This window comes from Chelonia mydas, chromosome 11, assembly GCF_015237465.2.
Source record: "Chelonia mydas isolate rCheMyd1 chromosome 11, rCheMyd1.pri.v2, whole genome shotgun sequence".
NCBI lineage: Eukaryota > Metazoa > Chordata > Testudines > Cheloniidae > Chelonia > Chelonia mydas.
The window spans coordinates 1,927,579-1,951,165 of record NC_051251.2 but is presented as its reverse complement, the minus strand read 5'-3'; the positions used below and the strand labels follow the sequence as shown (position 1 = coordinate 1,951,165).

General features: G+C 51.3%; 1 protein-coding gene and 1 non-coding gene across 5 annotated transcripts in view; one reads left to right on the top strand and one right to left on the bottom strand.

Moving 5' to 3' along the window:
- Positions 1 to 23,587, bottom strand: part of CFAP65 (cilia and flagella associated protein 65) — a 51,481-nt gene that overhangs the window by 3,719 nt on the left and 24,175 nt on the right. For all 4 annotated transcript variants that reach the window (XM_037913094.2, XM_043525588.1, XM_043525587.1 and 1 more), the window contains 15 exons: positions 23,417 to 23,582; positions 22,596 to 22,724; positions 21,840 to 22,065; positions 20,818 to 20,946; positions 20,093 to 20,269; positions 19,384 to 19,450; positions 10,899 to 11,009; positions 10,099 to 10,290; positions 8,993 to 9,151; positions 5,584 to 5,727; positions 5,015 to 5,131; positions 4,287 to 4,424; positions 3,695 to 3,760; positions 1,914 to 2,128; positions 139 to 285 (listed from right to left, as the gene is read on the bottom strand). In XM_037913094.2, the coding sequence (XP_037769022.1) occupies positions 139 to 285; positions 1,914 to 2,128; positions 3,695 to 3,760; positions 4,287 to 4,424; positions 5,015 to 5,131; positions 5,584 to 5,727; positions 8,993 to 9,151; positions 10,099 to 10,290; positions 10,899 to 11,009; positions 19,384 to 19,450; positions 20,093 to 20,269; positions 20,818 to 20,946; positions 21,840 to 22,065; positions 22,596 to 22,724; positions 23,417 to 23,582 (2,183 nt within the window). The remainder of the gene's footprint in view (positions 1 to 138; positions 286 to 1,913; positions 2,129 to 3,694; positions 3,761 to 4,286; positions 4,425 to 5,014; positions 5,132 to 5,583; positions 5,728 to 8,992; positions 9,152 to 10,098; positions 10,291 to 10,898; positions 11,010 to 19,383; positions 19,451 to 20,092; positions 20,270 to 20,817; positions 20,947 to 21,839; positions 22,066 to 22,595; positions 22,725 to 23,416; positions 23,583 to 23,587) is intronic.
- Positions 13,772 to 13,886, top strand: LOC114019621. The gene has a single exon (XR_003564651.1). It is a non-coding gene; the product is annotated as a U5 spliceosomal RNA (small nuclear RNA).

Genomic DNA, 23,587 nt, shown 5'->3' with positions numbered 1-23,587 from the left:
TGACACGTTCCCGCCAGTGGAAGGCCAGTAGAACGGAGTGGAGAATCGGGCCCATCTGCAGCAGTCCCTGGCCCGGCCCGCCCCGGCCCCCATTACAGCGGGGAGACACTGACTCCAAAAGGAAAGGGGAGCCTGTACCTGATCACAGCAGCCAGCAGGTCAGTCACCACCTGCATCTCCTGTTCGGAAGAGCCAGCCAGGGCCAGAAGAACAGGGTCTGTCCTGACGCCTCCCTCGTCCTTCCGCCTGTCCACAGCCTTGTCTCCCACCATCTCCTTGAGATGCCTTCAAAATAAGAAAAAGCAGAGGAGGCCTCAGAGACAAAGTACAGTGCCTGGAACTAGGGAGGGGGCCTGAGGGAAACCAGGACATGATCAGGTAATTAGAGTTGACAGCATCAAGCACATCACTAGGGGCTGGAGTGGGGCACCTGGCTCACCCAACCTTGCACCGAGTAAGTTTTGGTGCAGAGAGAATCGTTTTTACCCCAGCTCTGAGGATACATAACAACAGGGCTTTGGAAAGACATGGGACCCTGCAGCATCCATCGGAGGGATAATGCTGTAGACCAGAGGGCCTGCAGTGCTGGCAAACAGCTGGAAGCAAAGGGGAACAAGGGAGGGCACAGAAGCGTCCGTGTGGAGCAGAGAGGCACCTCTGGGTGAGAGAATGGACTGAAAGAGCGCCCCCCTGTGCCGCACGCAGGCACTGCTGAGACAACAGCAACCACCTCTGCTGACACATGCAATGACCAGATCAGCTAGTTCCACAGGGATTTACGGATGCCAATAAATTGCAGCCAGTCTGAAACCTGGCTCTCAGCGCCTGGCTGAGGGACCTGTGCTCCCTGCCTACGATTCCAAGCAGCAGCCTTGTGCACCAGCCGACATGCACTACCTGGGCCAACAGAAGACTCAGGGAAGGTGTGAGCAGGGAGGCTGCCAGCAGGAGAGCGGACATGTGCTGGCAGCTCACTCCTGAGAGCTATGATTGAAGCCCTCAATCACCATCCCCCAAAGGGCCCGAATTGCCCCTCCAGAGGAACAGCTCCTGATTCACATCAGGACCAGTGAGAGGGGACTCAGGCCCCAAGTGTCTGCCAGGAGCCTTCCCGGTCTGTTCCCAACTCCCCAGGCAAGCGCCAGTGCATGCGGGGGTCACAGTGCATGTACGTCGATGGCAGAGAGCCATGAGCTCAGGCCTTGCTCGGCTCCAACCCGGGGCACTCGGCGTTGAGGGATTTAATGCTGCTGACAATGAGCAGAGCACCTTGAGCCCCACCAGCATCAGAGCCCTGCAAGCACAGATCAGACGATCGTTTTTCCTGGGCGAGGCAGGGAATCAGCTGGTGGTTTCTGAGCCAGGGCTGGAGGCAGCAGAGGGGAAGACAAGGTGCCACTTGGTGGTTCTCAAACTTTTGTCCTAGTGACCCTTTTACACAGCAAGCCTCTGAGTGCGACCCCGCCATACAAATTAAAAACACAGATTTTTAAATATTTAACACCATTATAAATGCTGGAGGGAAGCAGGGTTTGAGGTGGAGGATGACAGCTTGCGACCCCCCATGTAATAACCTCATGATCCCCTGAGGGGTCACAACCCCCAGTTTGAGAATCCCTGAGATAAAGGGACACAGTGGCATTACAGATCCCCGGGTTCACTTCCCAAGAGCCAGGTGTCAAGCCAGATCTCAACTCAGGTTTCTGGATTCAGCCACCCTAAATTCCTCCTGCAGCTCATGGACAAACACCCTTTGTCACTTGCTGTCCCGATGCAATTGCTGTGCACTGTGAAACAGCTGCCATGTTTCTAGTCCAAGGGTTGAGTCGACGTACACAGGCATGCGTCGTAGCAGGAAGAGCTCTGGGTCAGGTGGAGATGTAATTCCAAACAAGAGGCCTGTCTTTTCTTACCGGCAAAGGAAGTATTTGGGGAGCTCGGAGCAGAAGTTACTCAGGAAGTCGTCCATGGAATGGGACCTGGCTGTCACTCCGAGGTGTAGCAGATGGGACTTGGGAGGCTCTGGTTTGGCCCACAGTCTACTGGCTTCTTTGTCCATCAGGTGCCTCCTCTGACTGCGGCTGACGGGTGCATTGGGCGCAGGGAGGTTTTTAATGGGGGGCAGAGTCTGTTGGGGAAGAAGAAAAATTAGCCTTTTACTGAGCCTACTGCTGGCACTAACTTCTCCTTCAGCACTGAGCCCTGGTGCAGGAAATGACCAGAACTGGGTGTGGATACCTGATCTCACATCACCATCCACACAGTGACCAGAGAAGGAGGAAGCGTCAAAACACGGAGGCCAAAAGGAATGAAATGGAGACTGACCCCTCTACCCAGCCTTGCAACAGGTTAGCAGCAAGGCCAACTTCCTCTTTACACTGCCCAAGACCCAGGGCCTCAGCTCCTTTCATGTCTCAGCTCCTTTCACCTATTAGCCTGGGTGATTGGCGCCCAGGTCTGAGTGCCTGGGTTAGTCCAGCCCACGGGTGAGCAGCCGCACTGCAAAGCCCTGCCCAAGTCACTGCGCATCCCCATGTGTGTCGCCTGGACCTCTGGAGGCAGACCCCAGAGTTCTCTGTGCTGCATTAAGCTGAGTCCCTCTGATTCTTTCCCAGTGAACTGGGGGACAACTTGTCTGTCCAGCTGGATACAGGTGGAATTGTGGGAAGGCATTGAAAGACTGTCGGCACTCGAGTGATTTAGCCTGCATCTTCACTCCAGAGTGGACTGCTACCAGCCCACGTGAAAGCCTATACTCCCAGTCATGCCAGCTAGACTCAGTTCCCAGCACCATCAGTCTCAGGTGAGAGGGTTCTGTGTACAGATGCGAAAGGGTTGGGGCAACACCCAGGGAAGAGTTTGTGTTAACTCTGCAGTGAAGTCAGATCCACAGGTGAAAGGGCAATTCAGTCTCTATGGTCATGCCCTGGCTTCTCCGCTGACAAGGGAGAATTAGTAACATTTCTGTCAAGGACGCCCAAGTAGGCAGAGATCTCCCTACACATTTCACACAGGGAAGGTGGGTCATTGCCAGCAGGTTCCAATCAGCCTGCAGCTTCCACCTAAACTGCTAACCCGTTCTCAGTCATCTCCCTTCCCCAGCCAACCTCCCTTCCATTCCAGTCTGATGTATGGTGAATGCCCCCAGCTCCCCAGCCCCACCCTCGGCCCAGGAAACTCCCCAGGCTGGCTCTGGCAGGTCGAGAGACTCACCATGCTAGATGCACAGACCCATCTTCAGTCTCAGTCTGTCCTACAGTCCCTTCTCTTGGAACTCCCTGGGTCCTGAGACCCTCTCTAAGGTCACACCCTTCATCTCACAGCCCTTTAGTACAGCCCCCCACAGAGCGGTCCACATTCGAGACACCCCGACACACTGCCGATGAACCGCATGGCAGGCAGAACCCCCTGTCCACGGTGCCAAAACTTTCACTCAGCAGCATCTTATCTCCAGCCATCAATGTACGTTTCGTTCTAATTTAACCCACCTCTTCTGTAAAGCTAGCAGCCGACAGTCACGGCCAAACAGCCTAATTCTTCTATGTACGAACATCTCCTCCCAGCGTGGCAGTCTAGCCTTTCAAGCAAGCGTTTTACTGGCTCTGTGCACCCTGTCCAGCCAGCCTCCTTGCCCCACAATCGCCAGTATCGCACTGCTGGGCTCGGTCTATTTCCGGGGATGGAGCCATCTTACCTTGCACTGTCTGGTCAGAGCGGGCGACTTAGTGAGTTTTTCTTCTGCAGAGGAGTCTGATGAGCTCTAAACAGAGGAAAGGAAACAAGAACCAGGTTCTGTTTTACCCGCTCCCAACCGCAACAGAGCAATCTCACTCCCCAGTTAGTCAGTTTCCAGAGCCTCCGGTTCTGCTCTTCACCAGGCTCTGATCAGATATTCCCTTCCAAATGTCAGATGATCTTTAGTAAATTCAGAGTTTGCTGGATGAGGATCATTTTGATTTCCTTACAAAGCTACCACATATGCCAGCCCTTCTCAAGTGTTACACATGCAGCAGAAGGGACTGAGTTATTCTTGTGGGTAAAACAAAAGACAAAGAGCCAAGATCATCTTGGGTTCTAGTAGCCATGGAGCAACTGACCACATGAAGCTTGGGAAAATCACATGACCCCTTTGCCTGTCGTCGGCCCAGAGGGGTTTATTTTTAGAGAAGGCTCCTCACTGAAACCCAGATGCTCCTCTGCAGCTGAGAAGCTGGAAAAACAAATTACACACAAAGAAGCGTCTTGTTCCGTTGGGGAGCTGAGAATTCCCAGAAACTGTTCCTTACTCTGGCATGCTGCTTTAGATTGCTCTCGGCCCCCAGGTCCTGCTCGGTGATGGTGAATTCCACAGTTTGCCGTTCCTTCTCAGCCTCCCATTCCTGGAGCGCCTTCTCGTACTTAGCCAGTGGCTGCTGCATGACAACCTAGGAAACTAACCAGAGATTAGAAGGAGCACGGCCAGCAGGAAGGCATAGAGAGCTGCCCATGCCACATTCTTCCTGCAACAGCGTAAGGCCATGGACAGTGTATGGTTCATGCTCTCTGGCTCATAATACATGATCGTCAATAGTCATGCGAACCAGCATTCAAACCCGCGGTCCTTTTCCCTTGCCGTGCCTTCCAGGATATGCCCTGAGTCCTGCAGAGAGGTGGACCGATCTCATATCAAGAGAACTCAAGAGAGTATTAGCAGCAGCGGTGTATCACACATTCTGCTCCTAGCAGTACAAGAAGCAAGTGCCCCAATTCAGTGAGTGCCCCAGCTCAGTACATTACTCATTACACAAGCATTTCTCACAGTTAATCTTAGTGTGACGAGCCACAGCCACACCTCCATCACGAGTGGGGATCGAACCCCAAATGCCTAGTGCTAAACACCAACGGCCTCCAGCCCATGAGCTAAAGAAGGACTCTGTTGTCAGCAGTAGGCTGTTAGTTGCTGGGGGCAGCCCTAGAGGGAGACATGACAGCATCACTGAGCCGATGAAAGAGGCAGGTGCCCCCCACGTCTCACCTCACACACCAGATCCGCGTTGTAGAAGCATGGGTTCCCAGATGCTTGCAGCGTGATGATGCAGTGGGTACCGTCCCCGGGCTGCACGACCCCCATCTCTGGTACGATCTGTAGCGTCTAAGACACAGTGTGGACTCATTACAGTGACCTCTGTCCGGTATGTCTCTCCTCACCGGCTGGGTAACACAGGCCTCGGGAATTCTCCCAGGCTGCCCTCCACATGAAATCACTAGACCTGGGAGGGATCCTGGAGCTACCACAGGTTTCACTGGTGTGGAAGGGTTATGGGGACCCAGGCTACCGAACAGGAGGCGTGATGCGCTGATTCTGCACAGCTAGAATCCACTCAAGTCCAGTCTCCAGACCTCCCATTCCCTATCTTCCTCTGAGCTCTGCTGCTTTGCCCAAATCCCCAGTCATCTCCTTCAGGTTTCTAAGTACCCTTCTTCCCCCATGTGCTAATGTACATGCCACCTCCATCAGACTGCCCGCACTCCCATTGTTCTGATGCAATCAGAGAGCAGGGCCCTTTCACGGCCCAGTGTTGCAGAGCTGAAAGCAGAACTTACCTCGCTGGCACTAGAAGCGCCAACGTGCCAGGCAAAGATGACTGCCTCGCTCTCGGAGGCATTGTTGAGAAAGATGAGCCGGCTGGACTTGCTGTAGACTGGGATGTTTCCAAGGCAAATCCTGTGCTGGGATAAGAAAGCTGTCTGGAAAAGAGAAACCAGGCAGGAACTTCAGCCAGAGAAGATGGGTGCATGTTCCAGAGAGACGAGCACAGCTCTACCCTGTATCTGCCTGATGTCCAGCAATCGATGGGTCACGTTTGGCTAGCACCAGATACACTAGTCATTTATATAATGCTGGACATACTGTTCCAACAAGACAATTACTGCCTGGTTCTAGGGCCATTCCTGTCCTCCAAGGTAGGGTTAGCAAACCAGGGCACTGCCCTGCCCAGGTTACAAAAGCTGTCTCTTTTCGGCAAGGTGGCAACCCTTTCCAGCAGCAGGAGGTTCCAGGCCGCGCAGTGTAACGACACGGAGGATGTCATGCTGCAGCTGGGTTAGGCAAGAGACATCCCCAGAGCACAAGAGCTGCAGCTAAGCCAGAGTCTCCAATCAGAGCAGCTGCTCTTTTGGCAAGTTCTGAAGACCCCCCACTCAGTAATAGCGGGCAAACCCTGGGGTCCTGACTTGGACAAAATCCCCACTGACCTGACTGCGAGTTCCAGGTAAGCACTCCATAACTCAGTCTGGTGCAAGGTGCTGCAAACACTAATTAATTACACTGAAGAGTTAGAGAAGTTTAACAAGCTTCGGATTACAAATTTCAGAACCCCCTAGGGACACTGATATGCATGGCATTCTAGAGCACGTTGTAAATTGTCCTGTTGGCTCTCCACAAGAGTGCAATCTTCCTTACCAAAAAATAAAAAAGAAAAGGAGTACTTGTGGCACCTTAGAGACTAACAACTTTATTAGAGCATAAGCTTTCATGAGCTACAGCTCACTTCATTGGATGCATTCGGTGGAAAATACAGTGGGGAGATTTTATATACACAGAGAACATGAAACAATGCGTGTTACCATACACACTGTAACGAGAGTGATCAGGAAAGGTGAGCTATTACCAGCAGGAGTGCAGGGGGGCGGGGGGGGATGGAACCTTTTGTAGTGATAATCAAGGTGGGCCATTTCCAGCACTTTACAAGAACAGTAGGCGGGGAAATAAACAAGGGGCAATAGTTTTACTTTGTGTAATGACACATCCACTCCCAGTCTCTATTCAAGCCTAAGTTAATCGTATCCAGTTTGCAAATTAATTCCAATTCAGCAGTCTCTCGTTGGAGTCTGTTTTTTAAGTATTTTTGTTGAAGATCTCTACCAAGCATTCTTACAACTACAATACCCACCTGCTGAAGTGAAGAAACAGATTGACAGAGCCAGAAGAGTACCCAGAAGTTACCTACAACAGGACAGGCCCAACAAAGAAAATAACAGAACGCCACTAGCCGTCACCTTCAGCCCCCAACTAAAACCTCTCCAACACATCATCAAGGATCTACAACGTATCCTGAAGGACGACCCATCACTCTCACAGATCCTGGGAGACAGGCCAGTCCATGCTTACAGACAGCCCCCCAACCTGAAGCAAATACTCCAGCAACCACACACCACACAACAGAACCACTAACCCAGGAACCTATCCTTGCAACAAAGCTCGTTGCCAACTGTGTCCACATATCTATTCAGGGGACACCATCATAGGGCCTAATCACATCAGCCACACTATCAGAGGCTCGTTCACCTGCACATCTACCAATGTGATATATGCCATCATGTGCCAGCAATGCCCCTCTGCCATGTACATTGGCCAAACTGGACAGTCTCTACGTAAAAGAATAAATGGACACAAATCAGACGTCAAGAATTATAATATTCAAAAACCAGTCAGAGAACACTTCAATCTCTTTGGTCACTCAATTACAGACCTAAAAGTGGCAATTCTTCAACAAAAAAACTTCAAAAACAGACTCCAACGAGAGACTGCTGAATTGGAATTAATTTGCAAACTGGATACAATTAACTTAGGCTTGAATAGAGACTGGGAGTGGATGTGTCATTACACAAAGTAAAACTATTGCCCCTTGTTTATATCCCCTCCTACTGTTCTTGTAAAGTGCTGGAAATGGCCCACCTTGATTGGTTTCAGAGTAGCAGCCGTGTTAGTCTGTATTCGCAAAAAGAAAAGGAGGACTTGTGGCACCTTAAAGACTAACCAATTTATTTGAGCATAAGCTTTCGTGAGCTACAGCTCACTTCATCAGATGCATTCCTTTCCATCTTGATTATCACTACAAAAGGTTCCTCCCCCGCCCCCCGCTCTCCTGCTAGTAATATCTCACCTTTTTGGTCACTCTTGTTACAGTCTGTATGGTAACACCCATTGTTTCATGTTCTCTGTGTCTATAAAATCTCCCCACTATATTTTCCACTGTATGCATCCGATGAAGTGAGCTGTAGCTCACGAAAGCTTACGCTCAAATAAATTTGTTAGTCTCTAAGGTGCCACAAGTCCTCCTTTTCTTTTAACGGATACAGACTAACACGGCGGCTACTCTGAAACCTGTCATCTTCCTTACAGGAAGTCTGCTCCGCTCTTACTAAGACCTTGTCTACATTACAGGTTATATTTTCGGTCTAACTTTCACACCCCTGCGTGATGTAAATAATCCACCCCCTAAGCTATGTGACCTAAGTGCCGGTGTAGACAGAGCTCTCTCAGCAAAAGAGCTTCTCCTGCTGACATAGCTGTTGCCTCTAGCCGAGGCAGCATTAGTAAGCCAACCGGAGAGCTCTCTCCCGCCAGCTTAGAGCATCTCCACCATAAGTGATCACATTGAATCCTCTCAACTTGTGTTACACCACTGGATCCGGGCTCTGGCAGGCCAGCTCTCAGCTGGGCCAGGCAGCCCGCAACCAAGTCTCACGACACTTTTCACTGTGAACAAGTTGTTAGTTGCCTGTTTAAGTAGCAACCCTGCTGTCTGTGTCTGGATCAAGTGATGCCTAGTGTACTGCTGTTAGCACATGGGTGTGTGAGCCTGGCCCAGGGACGAAAGGAGCATAGCTTTCTTTTAATGAATAAATGACCATGGAAAAGCTGCTGTACTCACTAAAGGTGACCGTTAGCTAGCTTTAATCTTTAATAATGCGATGGTCACATGACAACACCCCAACAACCATCTTGATTCTGGTTCCAGTGGAGATGGAATTGCGAGTAAATCGTCTTTCGGGACAACAGCTACCATGGGCAGGAATCTGGCTTTTCCAATATCAGGCCAAGGCGCTCCCCATGCAATCAGAGCCTCTAGAAAAGAGGCCACCCACCAATTTCAAACCTTTTCATGCACTTCTGGAATGATTGCCTTTATCATGCTGTGGCTATGGTAATATCACACCTGGTGCTTACCTGCCCGGGCACTGTTAGTTTTGAAGAACCTGGAGTCACTGAAGGAGACAAGACTTGGTCGAACTGGGCAGTCTGTCCCATAATATTTGGATCATAGCCTATTCCCTGGAAGGTGATCAGAGCCGAATCTCCCTCCAAGATGTGGATGGGAACATCCACCTGCCACAGAAAGGGCAACAGGGATAAATTCAGGGCTGCATTTTGAGGGACGCCCTTACAAAGCAATGTCTTTGCTAATGGAGCTGGACTGCAGCCTCCTCATTTGGAATAAGTGACCTGTGCAGTGGGATTCTTAGAGACACTGACTAGCCAAGTCCCCCCGAGACCCACTAAGTGCAGGGACACTAGCTGCCTGCTGGGTATGTGGGTTACGTAACAGTACTGTGCAACAGATACCTCTTTGGAGTAACTACTTTTGAAAGACTTCCCAGTCTGATCCTATAGCCAGTTATGGATGTGTTGCAACTTCAAGAGCCTGATTCTCCTTTGCACCAAGGCCCCTTTACACCACGCAGACCCAAAGTCTCTAGTATTTAGGCTCTCTCTGTTCTCATCCTGATTCCTCGCCCCACAGTTTCATGGTGGCGCTACAGGGGGTTCCCTGTCTGGCCACGGGGCCAGTGACACTAGATCCCTGCAAGCACAAGGTGCAGGGAAAGCTAAAGTTCTGGCGAGGTAGAGCAGAGACCCCTGGCCAGGGGCACGAGGAGGAGGACAAGACCCCAGCTGTGGGGCACACCACCCATTGCTGAATGGCTCCTGCCAGGGGATGGCCCTGCACTCCCAGCAGCGAGTGCGTGAGCAGGGTCATGGCAACAGGGCTGCAGAGGGCAGGTGAAGAGTACCAGACCCAGGAGTGACACCAGGCCCCTGCAGGTGCTAAGTCCAGCAGGGGCTGTGCTTGCCCACTGTAACGAACAGATTTTTTTTTGTCAGTGTCAGCGTGCCAGGTGAAATCAATGTTTCGCGAGGACAAATGATTTAAATCAGATCCTACCAAGCCAATTTCTGATGTGAACAGAGACGGCTGCAGGATCTTGGCCTCTTCAGCCGCCCCAGGGAAAGCACTTTACACGATCACTCGTTTATACTGAGGAGCATCTTACCGAGTATGTTCTGGCTTCCAGTGGTGAGAAGACCCACTCAATGTGGCTTGTCATGCCGGGAAGGATCTCCCCCTTGGGATTCAAACAGACAAACACGGGGTGCTGGAAATTCTCCTCCTGGATTTTCATCACAGAGTCCAGCTGAACCTCATAAGCCACAGCCATGGAGCCCCCGTTGTACAGCTCATAGATCTGCAGGTAACAGAAGAGGGGTGCAGGGCTCACTGTACCACACTGAAGTTAAACTAGTTAGCAACAGCCCTCAGGCCTGAGGTGAGGATTAATGAAGTTCATAAGTCAGGGCATTTAATAGAACAGAGGTTCAGAGGGAGGAGACCCCATAACCCCAGAATTTATAACAAAGGGTCTGGTAGGTGACCATACAAAGCCAACATCTATCACCACATCTACATACACTCTTTCTGCTACAGCGCCTCCCACACACTGCCCACCGAACGCAGTTTTACTCAGGTCCAGTGGCAGCAGGCTGCAGGAATCAACAATATATGCTAGCATCTTATGGGACAATCAGTCCAGTCAGATCTTTGGAGATGGGAACCAGAGTTCAGAAATGGTGACCTGCCGCCCGCCTCCCCAGTGCAGAACAGGCCCTACCGCCCATCTCCAGGGTTTGGGCTAGTTCCAGTCTCAAACCACCCATGTGATGGGGCCTCACTACTTCCCTTGAGAGGCTATTTCACAGCCTAACAAGGGCCATTGCTTCCTTCCCTCCCCAGCACAGGCCGGCATTCTAGCTATTTTGCTCTGCCTACTGGTAGGTAAGAGTCATGGCCGCTCACCTGTTTGGGCGGGCTGGAGCTGCCGATGGCGATGGAGGTGAACAGATGCTTAGTGGAGGTAAAATGAACGTACCGCTGCTCCTGTTCCACCGTCACGCCAATGAAATTCAACTACAGTGCAGGCCAGGGAAAAGAACCAGTAATTCTCTCCAGGAAGAAAGCATCATGCTATCACAGTTACAGAACTAAATCAGTAATAACAGGAGAGGCAGATAGGAGCTAAGAGGCATAAGCAAGGAAGGTAAATATTACTGACCTGTACAGTCTTCCTCTCGGAAGGTTTGAATTGCACCAATCCCCACCCCCGCCCCAGAGGTGCACACTCCCAGCCCGACAGCTGTGAGACAGAGCTTTGGCGCTTTATCCCCTGTACCAGGAGATGGTACCAGCCTTATCAGGGAAGAGCCGTAAGTGATTCCCTTCCTCCAATTCTCAGTCACAGGCCCTCACGCTCGGACAGTGACCCATTCCAGGGAGCTCTCTAATGCGGGGGGGCCTAGAAGCTGCCACAGGAACCGACAAGCATAAATGTGAAGTGGCAAACCAGTGGAGTTATCAACAGTGTCCCCTCTGCAACGCAGCAGAAAGGAACCTCAGAGGCTGGATGTCCTCCCCTCACCAACTCTACGGAGCCCCTGAGAGGGCAGACCTCGAGCCACATGGGGCAGGGAACTGCAGGCTATAATTTCCCGTTGGAGTGCACCGGAGAAACCCAGAGCTGTTTGAAACCCAGGGACAAACCATCCCGATGAGTCGAAAGAATAGTAAATATGGCAGGCGACCAGCTTGGCTTAACGGTGAAATCCTGGCGGATCTTAAACATAAAAAAGAAGCTTACAAGAAGTGGAAGGTTGGGCATATGACCAGGGATGAGTATAAAAATATTGCTCGGGCATGTAGGAATGAAATCAGGAGGGCCAAATCGCACCTGGAGCTGCACCTAGCAAGAGATGTCAAGAGTAACAAGAAGGGTTTCTTCAGGTATGTTGGCAACAAGAAGAAAGCCAAGGAAAGTGTGGGCCCCTTACTGAATGAGGGAGGCAACCTAGTGACAGAGGATGTGGAAAAAGCTAATGTACTCAATGCTTTTTTTGCCTCTGTCTTCACGAACAAGGTCAGCTCCCAGACTGCTGCGCTGGGCATCACAACATGGGGAGTAGATGGCCAGCCCTCAGTGGAGAAAGAGGTGGTTAGGGACTATTTAGAAAAGCTGGACATGCACAAGTCCATGGGGCCGGACGAGTTGCATCCGAGAGTGCTAAAGGAATTGGCGGATGTGATTGCAGAGCCATTGGCCATTATCTTTGAAAACTCGTGGCGAACGGGGGAAGTCCCAGATGACTGGAAAAAGGCTAATGTAGTGCCAATCTTTAAAAAAGGGAAGAAGGAGGATCCTGGGAACTACAGGCCAGTCAGCCTCACCTCAGTCCCCGGAAAAATCATGGAGCAGGTCCTCAAGGAATCAATCCTGAAGCACTTACATGAGAGGAAAGTGATCAGGAACAGTCAGCATGGATTCACCAAGGGTAGGTCATGCCTGACTAATCTAATCGCCTTCTATGATGAGATTACTGATTCTGTGGATGAAGGGAAAGCAGTGGATGTATTGTTTCTTGACTTTAGCAAAGCTTTTGACACGGTCTCCCACAGTATTCTTGTCAGCAAGTTAAAGAAGTATGGGCTGGATGAATGCACTATAAGGTGGGTAGAAAGTTGGCTAGATTGTCGGGCTCAACGGGTAGTGATCAATGGCTCCATGTCTAGTTGGCAGCCGGTGTCAAGTGGAGTGCCCCAGGGGTCGGTCCTGGGGCCGGTTTTGTTCAATATCTTCATAAATGATCTGGAGGATGGTGTGGATTGCACTCTCAGCAAATTTGCGGATGATACTAAACTGGGAGGAGTGGTAGATACGCTGGAGGGCAGGGATAGGATACAGAGGGACCTAGACAAATTGGAGGATTGGGCCAAAAGAAACCTGATGAGGTTCAATAAGGATAAGTGCAGGGTCCTGCACATAGGACGGAAGAACCCAATGCACCGCTACAGACTAGGGACCGAATGGCTAGGCAGCAGTTCTGCGGAAAAGGACCTAGGGGTGACAGTGGACAAGAAGCTGGATATGAGTCAGCAGTGTGCCCTTGTTGCCAAGAAGGCCAATGGCATTTTGGGATGTATAAGCAGGGGCACAGAGAGCAGATCGAGGGACGTGATCGTTCCCCTCTATTCGACATTGGTGAGGCCTCATCTGGAGTACTGTGTCCAGTTTTGGGCCCCACACTACAAGAAGGATGTGGATAAATTGGAGAGAGTCCAGCGAAGGGCAACAAAAATGATTAGGGGTCTGGAACACATGACTTATGAGGAGAGGCTGAGGGAACTGGGATTGTTTAGTCTGGGGAAGAGAAGAATGAGGGGGGATTTGATAGCTGCTTTCAACTACCTGAGAGGTGGTTCCAGAGAGGATGGTTCTAGACTATTCTCAGTGGTAGAAGAGGACAGGACAAGGAGTAATGGTCTCAAGTTGCAGTGGGGGAGGTTTAGGTTGGATATTAGGAAAAACTTTTTCACTAGGAGGGTGGTGAAACACTGGAATGCGGTAGAATCTCCTTCCTTGGAAGTTTTTAAGGTCAGGCTTGACAAAGCCCTGGCTGGGATGATTTGACTGGGGATCGGTCCTGCTTTGAGCAGGGGGTTGGACTAGATGACCTCCTGAGGTCCCTTCCAACCCTGATATTCTATGATTCTATGATCTAGAGCGTGACTGCAGCGTTGAGGTGGAGACTGCCGAGGAAGCCCCAGATACAGCTGTTGGACAGGGTGTAGGCAGGGTTCACAAGAAGCTTGGAGGCCTCAGAACTCCACAGCGAAATCGTTGAGCCGGTTTCTCTTCCAATCGTATAAATCTTTTGCCTTTTACTAAAGATTTCCGTGGAGAGGAACATTTATGAGTTTCTACCCAATTTTTTTGTGAAACTTTTTTAAGAGCCCAGGTGGGAGAGCTACTAAAGCAAGGGGGAGACAGGAGCTGCGATGATCCACAGAATTCCTGGGTTCTCAGAAACCCACGGGAGATGCTGATGTAGTTCTGTAGTTAAATAAGAGCCGAGTAGACAAGAGGCTGGTGGTGCCTCTAAAGTATCTCCTCACCCTGATCAGGAAGCTGAGCCTGACACAAGAAGAGAACAGGCACTAACGGATTCCCAAGGCATGATATCAGTATTTATCATCTCAGAGCACCGTACAAATACTTAGCGTCCCAAGGATCAGGGCACCATTGTGCCAGGCTCTGCACAAATACAAGGGAAGACAGTTCCTGCTCCAGACAATTCACAATCGAGACAGACAAGCAAGAGTGCCTGGGCATGAGATAGTCCCCAAACCCGGCACTCCGATGAGAGTGGGAGATTCCATTTCCTGAGCTTGACTCAGGGAGCCAGGCCTGCTGGCTTTATCCAGCGGGCCCTGCTTTCACAGGACTCTGATCCCCAAGGTGAGACACCTGTTCCCCTGGACACAGGGGATGTTACCTACAGGCGGTTGTCTCCATACAACTGACAATCAAAGTAGCAGGATGGAACTTAGAGATCAAAAGGCCCAGGCTTGCTGAGATCAATACTTTCAATCCTGGCTGAGACCAATACTGATGGACTCTGTAGGCACTGGAAGTCTGACCGTGATGATCACTGTCTGTCTAAGCATGCAGAGCCCAGAGACGGACACCCACGCAGGGAGCAGGGTTGCTCAGAGAATGCCAGCTCCAGGTAACTATATGCAATGACCAGTTAATAAGCTTTTGAAAGCTTGAAGCATTTAGGGGTCCATCCTGTGGATTCCACATGCCAGTGGGGATTCCCCCAAGATCCTGCCCTTCAGTGGAAGTGATCAAGCCCCCGCTCTGATCTGCGCTCTGGGAACCAGGCTCGATGGCTCAGACTCTCTCAGCATCTATAGCCTGCAGTCGGCTTCCTTTCAAAGCCGCTGATGGCAGCAAATTCTGTCCAGCCCATTCTCCTGCTCCACCGCTGTGCTCTGACAGTGAAGTCAGAGCTGCAGTGCCTTGGATAATGGAGACTGGCCAAGCAAAGGGGTTTCCCATGCCAAAAGCCACCACCTCTCTGGAAGAGTGGGGCACGCAGGTTCCCAGAGCTGGGGATTTGCTCCTGAAAAAAGTTTCCTGCAGGAAATCAGTGTGGTTTCCTTCAACACCCCCACAAACCTAGAGTCACCTCAAAGCCAGAACAAGTCACTTTAGACCATTAGCCTGCACCCCAGTGGGAGGGGAGGGAGTGAAGGCCCCATAAGAGACCAGACTCCAGATGGAAAAGGTCACTTATGAAGAAAGGCAGTGCCAGGGGAGGGAGAGAGAGGTGGGAACAGATCCATCATCTTGATCCTTTCTGGGCTGGCTTGCTAGTGATCAGCACCAAGCTGTGCTTAGGCTCAAAGATGGACAAAGAAAATCCATGCCTTGGGTTGGCCCACATGCCCCTAACATCATCATACAGACCCCGGCCTGCAGGCAGTCTGCTCTCCAGTCTGGAAGCACACAGATGGCAACGACCCCCACCCCAGAGCTGCTTACTGATGCCATCTGAGATATCCCAGGTCCAGCTCTTGGGAAAAACACTAAAGCAGCTGTTTCCCTTGAGGCTACGATGGATTCTCCAAATGGCTCCAAGCCTCAATGAATTCCCAGGCATGTCTCTGTTCCCCTTCTTTCCTATGAGTGCAGGCAAAGAGCAATCTTCTGCACCATTCCTGCTCCTCTTGAGGGGGAGGAGCCATATTAGCAGGAGTGTGGTAAGCAATACACAAGAAGTAATTGTTCCGCTCTACTCCATGCTGATTAGACCTCAGCTGGAGTATTGTGTTCAGTTCTGGGTGCCACATTCAGGAAAGATGGGAAAAATTGGAGAAAGTCCAGAGAAGAGCAACAAAAATGATTAACGGTCTAGAAAACATGACCTGTGAGGGAAGATTGAAAAAACTGAGTTTGTTTAGTCTGGAGAAGAGAAGACTGAGAGGGGACATGAGAACAGTTTCAAGTACATAACAGGCTATTACAAGGAGCAGGGACAAAAATTGTTCTCCTTAGCCTCTGAATAGGGGTCAGCAACGTGTCCATGGTAAAAATTTTGAGGTCTGTGGTCATTTTGAAAGAAACGTTGAATGACTGATTGACATAACCCCCCCACAGTGTCTGTCACTAAATACGGTAATTTTGTCAAGTGTCCATCGCGCAACATGGTGGTGCATAGGACAAGCAGCAATGGGCTTCAATTGCAGCAAGGGAGGTTTAGGTCGGACTTTAGGAAAAAAGTCCTGTCAGGGTTGTTAAGCACTGGAATAAATTGCCCAGGAAGGATGTGGAATCTCCGTCACTGGAGATTGTTAAGAGCAGGTTAGACACACCCCGTCAGGGACGGTCTAGAGATAATACTTAGTCCTGCCATGAGTGCAGGGGACTGGACTAGACGACCTCTCAAGGTCCCTTCCAGTCCTACGATTCTATGGTTCTATATCATGCTTCAGCTCCTGTCTAGCATCCTCCATGTGCCATGGGCAGTGGGGGGGGCGGCATGCAGAAGGGTTTCCTCAATACCTCTCCCTGTTCCCCTTCTCTCTCTCCCCACAATATATCAGCGCAGGAGAGGGAAAGTGTGAGGACGGGCAGCTCCTTTCTGATGCAGCATATCAGCACCCTTGACACACGGGTGCACCGTAGCCTGTGCTACAGTTGTGAGTGCACGGGCGGGTGGTGTTCCCTTCAGTGCACAGATGCTGCATCTGCCCCTCCACTGGTCCAGGGCTCCCTGAGCACGGGGGCCAGCGCAGCTCTCTGTGTAGTGGCTGCGGCAGCTCCTACAGCACTGAGCTCTCTCCAAGACTCCTTCAGCATCGTTCCATTCTCACTCTCCTCTGCACCTCGGTCTGGGGCAGGATGGTGGCCACTAGAGTCTCTACCGGGCAAGTCAGGGCCATGTGCCCCACTGTCCTCTGGAGCTCTAGGCCTAATCCCTTCATGGCTGGCTGGCAGAAAGCTGCCGGCCCCTCTCTGGAGTGTGCCAAGCCAGCATCACACAGGGAGCCCGTCCAAGGGCTTCAGGGGAAGGTACAGTTAAGCCACTGTTTGAACAACTTGTTCAACGGGCTGGATTTCCAGCTGACGATAGCCCTGAAAGAAAGGAACGGAAAATAAAACACAATGTGAACACAAAGCTCTCCGAGGAAACTTCAGAGACAGACAGGAAGGCTCACAGAGGTCTGAGCCGTGCCCAGCAGAGCACAAAGTGACTTTGGCTTTAACTGAGAAAGAGAAATTAGTTCCAATCCCAAGGAAACCCTCAGGGAAAAATGCAAAACAGGAGCAGCTCTTAGCTGTTTTAGAGATCTGCAAGGCAGGGAGAACAAGTGGCAGCTCCTCACTCATGGTTGCGGAGAAAAGAACTGACAGATGAAGGCACGTGGGCTGCTGTCCCCACCTGTGTACAGGCAGGACAAAATGTACCACCTGCTGGCCCTGAAGGAATAGCTGCCTCCACACCTCAGAAGCTGTGGGAGATCCCGACGATCACATGCTGGAGCTCAGAGCAGGGATCCAACGCAGCTGGTGCTTTAGGAGAAGACCCATCTCAGAGGGATTTGAAGTGAGACAGTGTTGATGAGGAGGAGTGATGAAGGGAGGGTAAATATACCAGAGAGAGGGCATGAACTGCAGAGGTGAAGACTCTTGCACCAAATGTGTGGAGCGGCAGAGAACCAGCCAGTGTGAGACTAGGAAAGAGAGTCTGGAAGCAAGTAGAGAAACAAGGTCCATGAGATACCGCAGGGTGGGCAAGTGTGTGGAAGACTGAAAAACCAGGAAGGCTGTTCTGAGCTGGCTCCTGAAATGAGTGTGGAGCCGTGGAAGGATGGGGCTCCTCTGCACCAGCTGTACCATGTAACAATCCTCAGGGCAGAATCCCAGACCCCCTCCAAGCAGAACACCAGCGGGGTTCAGGTGGCAGGACGCTGGCATCCATGCGGGAATTTTGCCATGGCGCTGACATTTGTAGCCCACTCTACAGGGTTCAACTGATAAAGGATAGGAACTTAATTAACGCCAGTCAACGTGGCTTATGGAATATTGGTCTTGTTCAACAAAGCACATTTTAAATGCATTGAGAACTGACTAACTCACAGATCTCCAAAAATAGCCATCAGGGGGAACCCTTGTCGAATAGGGCATTTCTATGGGGTCCAGCAGGGAGCAGTTCTAGGCTTGATGCTATTCAACATTTTCATCCACGATCGGGATGTAAATATAAAATTGCTGCTGATAAAATTTGCAGATGACACAAATGTTGGCGGAATGGTAGTAATGAGGGAGGGCTGTCCTACAGAGAGAGCTGGATCACTTGATGAGCTGAGCTCATTCAAACAAACTGCATTTCATTACAGCCAACTGCAAGGTCACACATCCAGGAACAAGGACTTCAGGCCACACCTACAGAATGGGGGACTGGAAAGCAGGGATGCTGAAAAGGGTTTAGGGGTCAGAGTGGGAAAGCAGCTGAACGTGAGCTCCCAGTGCGATGACATGGCAAAGAGGGTCCATATTTTAAAGAGGACGTTGAAAAACTGGAGATGGTGCAGAAAAGAGCCACAAAAATTATTCCAGGGCTGGAAAAACACCCTAGAGTGAGACTCAAAGAGCTCAAAAAGAACAGGAGTATTTGTGGCACCTTAGAGACTAACAATTTTATTTGAGCATAAGCGTTTGTGAGCTACTTATATGCTCAGATAAATGTGTGAGTCTCTGAGGTGCCCCAAGTCCACCTGTTCTTTTTGTGGATACAGAGTGACAGGGCCGCCGCCACACTGGCACCTGCCAAAGAGCTCAGTCTGTTTCGTTTCTCAAAAGGAAGGCCGAGGGGAGAAAACGCTAGGTAGTAGAGGGCCTGTAATCTCAGCAGTCAGGGAAAGGCAGAATAAGAGCCAAGAGCTGGAAGCTGAAGCCAGACAAAGTCCAATTCCAAATAAAGCACAATTTTTTAACAGAAGGTGATTAACCAGTAGAACCAACTCCCACGGGAAGGGCTTGATTCTCCTTCTCTTGGTGTCATCAGCTCTAGACTGGAGCCTTTCTGGAAGCTGTTCTAATCAAACGAGTTCTTGGGCTCAATCCTGGTGTAACTGGGTGAATGTCAATGGCCTGTGCCATGCAGGTGGACAGACTAGACGATTTAGTGTTCCCTGATCTATGAAAGGTGCCATGGGACTACAAACTGATTGAATCTGGGTTTCATGCCTCATCCGCAAGAAGGCACCTCCATCACAGCGCCCCCTAGCCCCAGGCTAAGGTACTGGTTCGGTACTGACCCCACGGGAAGGCCACCATTTAGTGAATGTTTCGCGGCTCCTGTGTAAAGTGCCTCCGTGTGAATTCAGCTCCTGGAACTCACTGGCCTGCTAGCTGCGCGACAAGCAACGCCTGCTATCTTACCAGAATCTCTCGGCCATGGGAGACCTTCAGCAGGACCGGGAGCCGATCAGTGCCGACGAAATCATGTCTAGCAGGGCAAGAAAAACCACCAGGGTCAGCGAGAGAGAGAGAGGAAAACATTAAAAATCTAACCCTGTGCCTGGAATGACAGAATCAAGGGTCACACAGTGAATGCGAGACAATTCGTCTCCCTGCTAAAGAGAGTCACCGTAGAATAAGGGCCATTGACGCAGGGAGGGGCACAACTGTATTTGATATAGACACGCACCAATGTACAGGCCCGAGCCCTGGAGCTCCTGGAGTCCAGAAGAGGTAGGGGCAATCAGGGTTAGACCCCAAAGCTGGTTCATTTTTCTATACTGCGCCGCTGTCGCTGACACAGCCAGTCCCTGGGCCACCCTGATTTTTTGAAAAACTATGAATCGATAAAACCACACAAACCGGCTCTGGGAAGCAGCTCCCCAGCCACCTTTCCAGTCCCCACTCTGTCCAGCTAGCACAGTTTTAAAAGATATTAACGTGATTGCTGTAAAGACCACATTGGGGTCAGAAAAAAGGGGACAAAATCAGAGGGACCTCTCTGGGGGCCTGCTGGGGACGCACCGTGTGATGAGAGTGTTTCCAGCATTGAGGTACAGGAGGATCCTGGCAGGTACGCACTGACTCCTGTGGAAGGGAAGGCCCAGGAGAGGGAGATATGAACTGTCACCTGTGAGAGAGCTGCACTGTTTGCTCCTGTCCTGGGAAGAGTCTTCCTGACTTTGGGGAAACACTGAAGAGCTGGTTGTCCTGAACTCTCATCTGGTGCAGCTCACTGGGGTTGAACTCTGTGTTTTCTGCCCAGTGCTCCACATCAATCTTCTGGTCAGACGGGAACAGAAAGGTCCTATGGACCCAGCAAAGCCAGTCAGCCAGAGCAGGAATGAGAATGGCCATCATTCCCCTTGTTCTGATGGTAAATATGCCAAGGTCTGGGATCATGAAGGTATCAGCTTTAGCACAAGGCATGGAAGTGCTGGAAACTCCTCAGCACTGCCATCCTGCCAGTCCCCCCCAGGCTTGGTCTGCAGAACCCTCTGGAAACCCAATCCTGGGTTCCCCACACAGATAGAGCCATGAGTCTCAGGCCTGACCTGCAGGACACAAGATGGAGCCATGAAAACTGGGACAGTCCCGCACAGTTTGTGATGGACAGCGACCCTTGCTTTTCCTCTGTAGAAGGGCCCCAGGCGGGTGATGGGACGGAGTTCAGCCCAGCCGGGTATTCAGAACCCTCCCGCTGAAGTCCCCTGTCAAATCTCCTCCAGCTCACCCCCTCAGAACATAGAGCCCCTTAGATGCCAAGTGCACTCAGTGCCCTGGGAGCAGCTCCGTGTCCTGGGGCAGCAGCTCTGATTCCAGAGGAAGGCACTGAGTTTCACGAGAGCTACGTACCATTCCACCGGCACCACCCCATTGTTCTCCAGCATGAGGATCACCACAGACGGCTCAGCTTCGATTGGAGCAGCCCCAAAGTTGAAATCCAGCAGGACGGGGGCGTGCACGGGAGGGACGGGGCAGATACTGTGCAGGGCAGAGAAAGAGGAGATGAAATCAAGCCAAGAGGAAGGAAAGCTCACTGGAGGTGCTACAGGAGCTGGACGTAACACAACTGCTGGGAGGCTCCTCCCTTGGGTACCAGCAGAAGCTAGTGACCTTCACTCCTCTCGAGGACTCCACGCTCCAGGAACATCAGCTGCCCAGAGAGGAGGCACCCAGATGCTTAAACACTTTCCCCTCCTCCTGAGAGCTGCCTCTGTCTAAGGTGGCTCTTCCCTCCACACCCATAAACTGCCACATGGGGAATCTCAACACCCAGTGGGGGCTGAGGGCGCTGGGTAGGCACAGCACACTTAGTGCCTAGAGCGGGCACAAAACAGGTCATAGCAAGGAACCCCCCTGACTGACCCAGGAGCGCTACTGCCCTCCTGAAAAGAGAGATGACTCCACACAGCACAGCCAGAATGGCAGCTCAGCCAGACGCTGGGCCCTGGAGAGGAGATGGGGGCCTGAGGGAGAGCAGTGCCCATCCAGGCTCACTGCATCATCTCTGGATGGCTGCACGCCGGGGAGCAGGGTGGGACTCATTCCCATTCTCCATGCCCTGCTACTATCCAGCAGGCTCACACACATGCAGCAGGGCAATGCTGAGTCCATGGAGATGGGCCCGAGAAGAGAGGGAGAAAGGAGAGGTGAAATTCCAAGGTTTACAGCCTCCCCGCAGAGGGGAAAGGACAAGACAGGGCACACTGGCAGCGGGCCAGGGGGAGGTGAGGAGCTGCCTGCTTTGGGGCTGAGAAGGAGTCAGCAAAGATTTCTAGGTGACACCGAGCTGCAAATCAAACCCTCTGGCCATGCTTTCCCTGCCTGGATTGTACTGCAGGTTACAGACTCCTTTGGGCCAGGTCTCAAGTCACCTGTGCCTTGTGGGAACCCTGTAGGTGAGCTCTGCAGAGGTGGGGTCTCGCTCCAGGTACTGGTTCAGAGTTTCCAGTGCAAAGAGCCTCCAGAGGTGCAGCTTGCTGATGCCGCGGGCACTTCCTGCTGCACACACATCCGTGACGCAGACAGAGGGGTAGACACCTGTCGCTACTACACAGCAGAGGGCCTGCTGCTCCCCTACAGTGTTTGCAGGATCCAGAGCTTGCGGGAGGAGAGACAAGAACTAGTCAGTGCAATGTTGAGGGAAGCTGCCCAGGCTGGGCTAGAAGTAGGGTCTGGATCCCCAACAGAGAGCCAGACCCCTGCCTGGCATGCCCGGGCACAAGTTTCAGAAGCAACCAACACACGACCATGTCTGTTATAAGACATATAAAGGGAAGCTGCCTGGGTGGGGCATCAGCATGTGGAGGAGAAGGGACAATGTGGGGCCTGGGTGGACTGGGAACCATCTCTACCTCAGCACCCCAGGGCTCAGCTGTGTCAAACACCATCTCTGCAGACAGCATAGGGGCAAGGGAGAAAGCAAAACATCCCCTGTGAGTCCAGCCAAGCCGTTCAGCACAGAGACTCCCGCCGGCAGGAGTAATCCGCTGGGATGGATGGAGGGACGCAGCTGGGAGCTGACATCTTCGCAGATTCAGACACGGTTTATGTCTGGCGTAGAAAGGGCCCCCTGGCTGGATGGGATGGAATGGCCTTTTTGGTCCTTCCCGGCAAGCCAGGGCTCTCACCTTTAGGCATGGAAATGGTGTAACTGATTGGCCAGGTGTAATGCAGTTGACGGGCTGGGCTGACGGTTACTTGAACAATGGCCTTTGACCTTGCAGGAATCATCCCCTTGTAATGATCCAGCTCTAAAGCTACAAGAGAAAGGAAAGGGAGTCAGTGCCGGGAGGGCACTGACCTCTTGGTCTAAGTATCATTCTCTCTCTATGTATATATCACTCTATATCATGTATATACCGTGTTCAGAATGTACATATTTGTTCTGCACACACCTAGTGTGCCATTTTCAGTCCAGACCAAACACGGACACACACGAGTCCTCATGGAGGACTGTCCAAGACAAGCTCCAAGTGTCAATCTGGAGATTGTTTTGCTTCTAGCCCTGTTTAAAAAGGTGTGCACTGATATTATTTTTAAAAGAAAGGTTTTTTTTCCCCAAATCCAAAAACTTCTGAATTGATTTTGCTCAAAATTTTACCCTTTGAGCTGAAACTTTGAGCAGGACCCCAGCATGGAAATTTTCAGCTGAAGTGAGCAATACTGGTGGAACTGGTGAATGATGAGAACAGGAAGCTTTTGTTTTAGTAGAAATTTGTTACACCTTTAACAATAGTGGCAGAGGTTTGTACTAGGTACCCAGTATAGAATGACAGACAGACAGACAGACAGACACACCTGCACCTTCTCAAACAGACCAGCTGTCACAGAAAGAATAGGTGTTTCTCGAGCTGGCAAGAGCAATTCATCCATTTTAGAATGCCTTTGTCTGCAATAAAAAAGAGGCCCAATGCCCCCCACTCTACCTCCCCAAACATTCTTTCAATACCTAGCGGATCGCTGAGGACTTCCTCAGGGTCACACGGTCCTGTGATCATCTGCTCCACGTGGAGGATGTAGTTCAGAGAACAGGTCCCATTATTCAACAATACAAGGTCACAGGACTGCAGGCCGCCAACCAGAATGTTCCCTAGGTCCAGCTGCTCCTCTTGAGCCTACA